Source organism: Gossypium arboreum, chromosome 2, assembly GCF_025698485.1.
Source record: "Gossypium arboreum isolate Shixiya-1 chromosome 2, ASM2569848v2, whole genome shotgun sequence".
Classification (NCBI taxonomy): domain Eukaryota; kingdom Viridiplantae; phylum Streptophyta; class Magnoliopsida; order Malvales; family Malvaceae; genus Gossypium; species Gossypium arboreum.
This window is the reverse complement of record NC_069071.1, coordinates 102,664,368-102,673,069: the sequence shown is the minus strand read 5'-3', so window position 1 is coordinate 102,673,069 and position 8,702 is coordinate 102,664,368. Positions and strand designations below refer to the sequence as shown.

General features: G+C 32.9%; 2 protein-coding genes across 5 annotated transcripts; one reads left to right on the top strand and one right to left on the bottom strand.

Annotated features, from left to right (window-relative positions):
• The first annotated feature begins 1,018 nt into the window (after nucleotides 1–1,018).
• LOC108467024 (chloroplast protein FOR GROWTH AND FERTILITY 2) lies at nucleotides 1,019–3,659 on the top strand. The gene is made up of 2 exons (XM_017767475.2): nucleotides 1,019–1,566; nucleotides 2,618–3,659. The coding sequence occupies exons 1-2, from the start codon at nucleotides 1,249–1,251 to the stop codon at nucleotides 3,455–3,457; spliced, it is 1,158 nt and encodes a 385-aa protein (XP_017622964.1). The 5' UTR covers nucleotides 1,019–1,248; the 3' UTR covers nucleotides 3,458–3,659.
• Nucleotides 3,660–3,764: 105 nt separating this feature from the next.
• Nucleotides 3,765–6,545, bottom strand: LOC108467025 (probable CDP-diacylglycerol--inositol 3-phosphatidyltransferase 2). Of its 4 annotated transcripts, none has more exons than XR_001868748.2 (12): nucleotides 6,398–6,544; nucleotides 6,136–6,230; nucleotides 5,925–6,009; nucleotides 5,786–5,835; nucleotides 5,508–5,547; nucleotides 5,325–5,369; nucleotides 5,170–5,235; nucleotides 4,975–5,089; nucleotides 4,828–4,884; nucleotides 4,633–4,731; nucleotides 4,060–4,178; nucleotides 3,765–3,920 (listed from the first exon to the last, which is right to left on the bottom strand). XR_001868748.2 is itself a non-coding variant. In XM_017767477.2 (11 exons), exons 2-11 carry the CDS (start codon nucleotides 6,203–6,205, stop codon nucleotides 4,119–4,121), a joined length of 687 nt encoding a protein of 228 aa, XP_017622966.1. In that variant the 5' UTR covers nucleotides 6,206–6,230; nucleotides 6,398–6,545; the 3' UTR covers nucleotides 3,765–4,118. The 4 variants fall into 4 exon arrangements, 2 of the variants coding, with proteins under 2 accessions (XP_017622966.1, XP_017622967.1); XR_008278972.1 differs by having other exon boundaries at nucleotides 6,310–6,459; XM_017767477.2 differs by having other exon boundaries at nucleotides 3,765–4,178; nucleotides 6,398–6,545.
• Nucleotides 6,546–8,702: the final 2,157 nt, after the last annotated feature.

Below are 8,702 nucleotides of genomic sequence, written 5' to 3'. Positions count from 1 at the left end.
GATGTAGCCCCAATTCTGCACCAACTTTGTCCACCACCATTGGGGACTTTAAACATTACAAAAAAAAAAAATAGAGTATCATCCTCCCTAAAGAAAGCCGAAGGGTGAACAAAAGTAGGCACAAGAAGGCTAAAACACCAGCCCATATTGTTGTTGGGTTGAGAATTTGAAACCGTGTCTAAGGTGAGGTCTTAAAAACGAGCCCCCATCAATGCGTCAGTGCGTGCGTGTGGCGGGCGTGTGGCAGCACTAGCTTTGTGCGTGTAAACGGTGGTGAATAGGCCGTAGGTGGGTCTACACGTGGTCCTTTGAAGTTGTCCAGGATAACTTTTTATGCTGAATTGATGTCCAATGCTTGGATAAGTCCAACATTTCAAATCCTATGCCAACTTCACCAACTTTGTCCCTTTCCTCAACCACCTTCCCGTTTATGAATTAACAATTCATTCAGCTTACCTTAATTAAGAGTTATGATTCACACAAACGGTAGTGGCAATTGGGAAGGTCAGTATTAAGTGTTTAGAAATAGCTGGTTCATAAAATGAAGCAAAGTTGGGGGTGGAAAAATCTTAGCTTAAGGAGCTGTTGTGGACTCATTTGAGGCCATGAAATGGAATGAGATCTGAAAGCAATCAAAATCAATGGACACTGCATCATTAATGATTGACTGAAACCTACTTATGTGTAAGAGATGTTTAGGTTTATTTAATTATTAATTAAAATTTTGCACATTTTTTTGAATTACTAGTTTTTTTTATTTTTTTGATACATCGTTTTGCATTTTCCCAAGAAATGAAATTTTTACACTTATTGTAATATAGATAATATAAAATTCCTACGTAAATTTATGTTTTGATTGTACAAAAATCATATTCTTTTTGGTTGAAAATGTATCACTTTATTTACTATTATTTAGAAATGAAATAATATGCTATTATTAGAAGAAATGATTTAGAGGAAAACTATTTTAATATAAATTAGAAAATTATTTTACATTAAATTTAGAAGAAAAAATGTGGGAGAAATCTAGGGTTTAGAGCAAACCGATTTAACCTTCAAAGCAAAAAATAAGTAATAAAAAAGGTAGGGTTTAGTCAAAAAGAAATTTCAATCCAAATATACTCTCCCTTTCCAATTTTCAATTAAACCTCCTCGTTTTCTGCCAAAACTTTATCTTCAGCACAACTCTCCCACTCCCTCTGCCAAAATCTTCACCTTTTAAAGCCTTCAAACTTTCCAAAGGAAGCCATGGAAAGGCTTCTTTACTCCTCTTCTCCAACTCCTTTGGAGATCTCTCGAAAGCCCTCTCCTTTTCTCTCTCGACTCGCCAGATTCGACTCTCCTACTCTGGGCTTCGTTCCTTCGCTCACTCCCCCCCAACTCAGGCGATTCATTTCTATTTCATGCAAGGCCGAAAATAACCCATCTCACTTCTCTTATCCTCTATCCAATCCCAGCAATGAATTGCCTTCACTCGGTTCTCCGCGAGTCGACTCGGCAAATGGGTCAACACCCACTTCCAATTTTCTCAAGCTTTTTGCAATTAAAGCTTCTGCACAAAGAAAGGTATGACATCTATACAAGCTTTTAATAAAACTATTGCAATTGATTTTTTCCTCTTGAATTTATTGAAGAAAGAAAGAAAAGAAAAGAAATCTTTGAGGAACTTTCGGAGCTTCTTTTGGTTATTAATATCAACTTTACTTCAATTGGGCTTTAAGAATTTCAGAATTGTGTGTTTAATTATAATATTGAAAGCTTTATGCTTTAAAATTGAAGGGTTGACTTGGTCAATACTTAATTAAGGATTTCTAGTTATAGGGTGAATAGATTATGCATCCAGAAAGTAAACTATGGAATAAGGATTTTGATGCCCAATTGTTAAAAAGATGGGGTCCTTTTTAAAGAAGAATGGTTGAGAGAAAGGGGCAAAATGCAATTTAGCTGAGTTAATTATCAATCACCACTCCATGTCAATTTTCTTCTATTATTGCCCTTTTTGGTTTATCATTTTCATTTGGATGCTTAACTAAACAAAGAAATATGAAGAATTCGAAAATTATCAGGGAAATGGATTCCAAATTAGACATGACTGTTTTTGCATACATTTGCAGTTTTGGACCAATCAGTTAAATAGATTAGAAAATTGGAGTGAAACTAGCTTTTGTAAGTGTATACTATTTTCATGAATTAGGTAAGTTCTGCTTTGCTAGTGTGCAGCAGTAGCATATGGAAGCTAAAATTTTAATACTGTTAGAATTACACTATAGTTATTGCTAGTGGCTGAATGTGGAATCTTTTCGTAAGTATAACCGAGGGAATTCATGCATTTGGAAATTTTGAATCATCCACTAACGATGATTAGTGTAATTCTGAGATATTGATGGATGAGAGGAAGCGTGGCATAAATTATGAATACATGTAATTTAATGTGAACATCCATGTACAAAGCATGCATCCCATGGCAGTGGGACACTTTTGTCATGCATTTTGTCACATTCAGCATGGCATTTGCGGTTTATAAGGAATAAGATTCTATGTGGAAACTGGAACTGGTGTAGTCCTGTTTATTGACAAAACGTACCAACAGTTTTTTTTTATTCTATACATGTTTCAGGCAATCACAGCAGGGACATATATAGCACTCTCTGCCATTATCATGTTCTTAATCCAACCAATTTTTGCACCAGCAGCTTTTGCAACCTTTCAAGCTGGTGCTAAAGCCAGTGGAACTGCAGCTGCTGCAGTCGGGGGTGGAGTACTCCGTACTGAATTACTAAGTAGCGCATGGACTGGTTTCTTTGCTGGTTGCTTACATACCCTATCGGGGCCTGACCACCTAGCTGCTTTGGCTCCACTATCTATTGGCCGTACTCGAATGGAAAGTGCTGTTGTTGGAGCTCTATGGGGTTGTGGTCATGATGCTGGCCAGGTTATCTTTGGATTACTATTTTTACTTCTAAAGGATCGCCTTCACATTGAAATCATCCGGACTTGGGGTACAAGAGTGGTGGGCTTAACGTTGCTTGTTATTGGGGCAATGGGTATAAGAGAAGCTTCAGAGGTTCCTACCCCATGTGTTGCCTTAGAAAATGGTGAGTGTGATGTTAGTGTTTACGAGAGACTTGAAAACCCAGCAGTCGGAAAAAAGAAGATTGGTTTTGCTACTTTTGCCACTGGGATCGTTCATGGGTTGCAGCCAGATGCTCTAATGATGGTTCTGCCAGCACTTGCTTTACCATCTCGTGTGGCCGGTGCTGCATTCCTTATCATGTTCTTGCTCGGAACTGTGGTGGCAATGGGAAGCTATACGGTGTTTATAGGCTCATGCAGTCAAGCATTAAAAGATAGGATTCCCAGAATCACTGAGAAACTTACATGGGCATCTTCTCTTGTAGCAATTGCTCTTGGAGTAGCCATTATCGTAAGCCAATTTTTCGGATTTAGTCTCTATTGATCTACCTGACCTTGCTTCAAGATATTCAGTCCAGCTTCTATAGCATTTAGTGAAGATGTTAGAAAGGATATTCAAATTTGTTTTCAGCAACATCTGAGCAGCATCTTTATCCCCTGTTACCTTATCTTGTTTGTTTGTAAAACCGTCCGTAAAAAAAATATTCACCTTTTATGGTTAGAATTTAATGTTTGTTAAGCCATAAGTGATTATGTTTCTGTGGTTTAATTGCTTGTAGTGGCCACATTGGCATCGACTGAACGCTTTTACATGCACATGTCACCAAATTCAATATTTGGACACAGCTAAATTTAGAATTCAATCACTTGGGACTTTAGTTTCAACAAAGCTGAATGTACATAGTCTCAAGCCAAAAGAAATTTTTAAAAAAACTGGGAGAAATATGATGCAACACGTTTAAGCCCTCCAGATCCACAACGTTTGATACATCATCATCGACGCCAACCTATTGGTTTGGCATATGCACACAAACCATGTGATTCAGTTGCATCGGCAATTTCATTAAACAGAAAAAGACGGGATGCCTCGTCCCCTTGAACAAAATATTTATTGGGAATGTGATTCATCAGTGTCAACATCTATACCTTAATATTTAAGCAGTCGATGCCAGAAACAAAACTCTGCTCTTCGAAACTCGAATCAGTTATCGCTTCTGCTTTTTTTCAGTGTCGTAAAGCACACATGCATCTGCGGCTGTCTTCATCTGAAACCACCAAATAAACTCCAGTAAGATACAAGCTCACACAACAGCTACTTGTTATGATGCTTGAAGCAAACTCAAAAAACCACTCAACCATGTCATTAGCTAATCCTGATTAACTAATATATAAAGTAAGAGATTTCTCTGTTTAAATCAGGAACCAGAGGTGTTTATACTCGAAAACAAATTGTGTTGTATCTTAATAGCTAATCTAGGAAGCTCAGCACAAGATCAAACTTATGTACAGCTCAAAATGCAATGCAAGCATCTTTTTTCATGTCACATTTAATATTAAGTATTCATACATCCGTATACCAACCAAGTTAGACCATCCGAAGGAACAAACAGTTACCAACCTTCAAATATCCAAATTACCATTACATCAATTTAACAGGAAATGTGGAGTTAAATCAAATTCAGGAAATTTGGATCAAGTTATGAGGGCATATGTGGCTACCTGTATAATATTGATGACCTGCTTGATTGAGCATCCCAATAAGCTTATAGCAACAAGAAGAGAAAGAGGTGAACCCTGTTTCAGGGTAGTCACTACAACCTGAAATGATAAAATAAAAAGTAATCAAAAATCAAATTGCAAAGGAATCCGCAATGCAAATGGGAAAGAAAACATTATACAAGATTCCAGACTTACATCCATCAAATTTTCAGTATGTTTACTCGAGATAAGAAATAAGGCTATGTAAAGAACCTACAAAGTCAAGATAATTTAATCAAATATACAAGTACCCAAAACATGACAATGTAGATAAGATGGAACGGGCTATAAATCTATAATTACCTCACAAGCCACACAACAATAACCCATAAACATCCGGTTCCCATAGTAAAGCTTGAAAAGCCAATTGGAGCTGTCTCTCACATCTTTATGACTAGCCTTACCAACTAGAAATGAACTGCAATTTAAATATGAATAGTTAACGAGAAAAGAAACAAAAATATGGAATGAAATATATATTTTAAGGAAAAGTGCTACCTGTACATCTGCAGCCAGTGACTAGCAATATCTAGGGCTAGCAATGACAAGAAAACCAAGCTAGGCCTGCATTAAACGTGACGGATATATATAGCAGGTGCAAATATATCAATTTGGCAATATAAATACAAATGAACTAATAGACAAATACTTACCTATACACTTGAGAAAGTATAACCAGTAGACAAGCAGTGCTAATCCTGAATTACAGAATCATTGAGACAACTGCATAACTAAAATATTCTACTCTCGTTTATGGAAAAAGTACATTGTAAATATATATTATTAAGATAGCTTTAAAAGTTAATGACAGTCTCAACTAAAGAGAGATAGTTTACCTATCCGTTACCATGTCCAGGACAGCTCCAAACGTTGAAGCTGAACAATGAAGAACAAAGGAAAAAGTATATAAGATTTCGCATCTTAGAGATGCCACTTCTACATGACATGCACTCCTTTCAACATCCCCCGAAGAATGACGATTTTAGCAATTAAATTCCTCTATGTGCTATATTTCACCCTAAAACTGGTATGTAAATGCATACATTCCACGTTTACATTATTGCTTGGACTACTTTCATAACTTTGAAGATAAAAAAGAGTGTACAAATCATACCTTGGTTGAATTTGCGAGCACACCAACCATCCACAGCATCACAAACAAAGCTGCAATCCCAAATTTAATCAAGATCAAGACCATCAATTTATCATTCCGAAAAGCAGACAAAGCTTCCTATCTTAGATGCAAATCTCACCTTAGAAAATACAGAGCAGCAAAAAGTCTTTTGCTGGAAAAGCATATAGCAAAAGCATAGCAATTCAACAGAATTCTTATATACCCTACAATCAAAATTTGAAAACGCAAAAAACTCAAAGAACCCAAAATGGAATTATTCATGGATAACTACAAAGAGCTTTCAAACTTAAAACCCATTAAGAACCCAAAAGTTGAGAGCAGGAACTAACCAATAATATTGGGAATGTAAAGGTAAACAGACATTCGGCTTGGTCCGGGTTTAGACTTGTTGTTGGGCATTGAAACTTATCTATAAGAATCAAACCTGCAAGAAAACAATAGGTTAAAAGAAATTGAAAGCAATAATGAGCTTAAAATAAGAAGAAATTGGATCTGGGTACGACCTGGAAGAGCCAAAAGTTGAAGTTTTAATAGGTGGAGCGTGGATTTCTATGAAGAAAATGCACATCTGAGAACTATTAAAGCCCTTACCTTTGCAGGAAAAGCTACTGTCGAATATAATTTTTCCACCACCTTTGAACTGATTCCTTGCTTAAAGATTTTGATTTTGTTTAATCACAAAATGGGAAAACAATAATATTTAAACTTGCTTGCGGAATAATATTTGAACTGGTTCTTGGACTTTCTTTCTTATCTGGCTCAATAGGGTAAAGATTATTCTTTTTGAGTAAATTACCCAAATAATCCTTAATTTATTCATTTTTATTAGATAACGAGACAACCTGACAAATCTAGCAATTAATTCTGGTAAAATTAGCTACACCTTCAACCGAGTCACCAATGTAATTAAATATTACAAAAATATTTTTTTGTAATTATAATAAATTATATCATTTTAAGGTAATTTATTTTTTTTAAAGAAGTCATCAACTCAGTTGGATTTTACGGAAATATCCTTTCGAAATTAAAAAAATTTTACTATTTTAAGATAATTTAATCTTTTAAATGGTCATCATCTTAGGATATTATTTCAGGGTAATTTAGTCTTTTCTTTAAAAAGAAAAAAGAAAAATAAGAATATATTCGATGATATTTGAACTTGCATCAATTAGATTAGTAAAATTTTAAATTTATAACTCAACTAAAACTTTATTTTAATGCATTTTATACATTTTTATTGTAATATCCACAATTTAAGCTTATAATTAAGTGTACTACTGAGGTAATATCACCATTAATTAGAGGTGTGTAAAACTCGATTCGATTTAAAAAATAAAAATTGAATTTTGAGTTTTGAGCTTTGAGCTTTGAGCTTTGAGCTTTGAGCTTTGAGTTTATCAAATTCAGTTATTCGAGTCAATTCGAATAAGTAATTCGAGTTTAAAGTTTGAATCGAAGTTGAATATTACAATTCGAATAACTCAAATAATTCAAATAACAAATTGATGTAAATACTCCTTTGGTCCCTATCAATTTTGAAAAGAGCAAATTGGTCTCTTTCTCAACAAAATTACAAAAATAAAATTAAAATAATTTTTAAAATTCAAAATATTTATAAAAATTTCAAAATTTATATTTTAAAAAATTATAATAATTTTTAAAATTTATAAAGAATATATAAAGAAAGTTAAAATTTTAAATTTTTTCTAAACTGATAAATTAATTAATAATTCAAGTTCATCATACTAAAAATATCTTAGTTTTTACTAAAAATATGGTTTCAAATTTATGTACTCTAATATGGAATTAGTTATACCGTAATAATATTTTAATTTGAAATGTTTAATTTTTAATTTAACTCAAACAATTTCACTCGATTCGATTCGACACGAATTTCATTTCACTTGATTCGATTCAATAAAATTTCAAATCGAGTTAGGATGATAGAATAGGATTCGTCAACTTGATTAACACAAAATTTTTCATTCGATTCAATCAAACGTTCGCCCCTACCCTCAACTAGTGGTCTTTCCATAATTAAAATAAATTAAAAACAAGTAAAATGCATATGATGAGATTTGAACACATACCAATTGAAATTAATAAAATCTTAAATTTACCATTCAACCAAAACTTCATTTTAATATATTTTATACATTTTATTGTAATATGCACAATTTATTATCTTTATCAGTTGTATATGCTAATTGAGTTAGTTTCACAAATTAACATTAACTCATAATTGATAATAAGTCAAAACCATGATAAATAATTGTAGTACATTTAATATTATTTATTTGATGTATTTATGTGTTTAATTTTCATTTTCCTCATAATTTAATATATTTTTATTTTAATATTGTACATATTTCATGTGTTATTATAATTAATTAGTTTTAAACCATACATTTCATTATTTATTGTATGTTTTTTAAATAAACATTTGTGTTCTAAAATTGTGATTTCGCACAAATACATGTGTGATAAAATTTCTAGTCTCAAATAATTATCATTTAATTAAATAATAATTACTTCACGGTGATAATTGAATACAAATAACATGAGTTTAAATTTATTATTTTATAATTGTTTTGTTATTATCATTTTATATTATTATAATTGTATTTTTATTTATTAATATTATTCAAGAAAAGAAAAGAAAAGAATAAAAAGTAAAAAAATGAAAAATGAAATTATGTTTTCATAATAGAAGATCTCCTTGTACTTACCAATCATAGAACTGTTGTCTACACTATTGTAAAGATGAAGGGTAGAGAAAAGACTCTCCCTTGATGATCTTTGTTGTCGGAGATAATGGCAGAGTGAGGAGATCGACGGTGGCTTTAAGGCTTCACAATCGCAACTTTGCTTAGACTTAAAAAAATGAGCTTTTTTA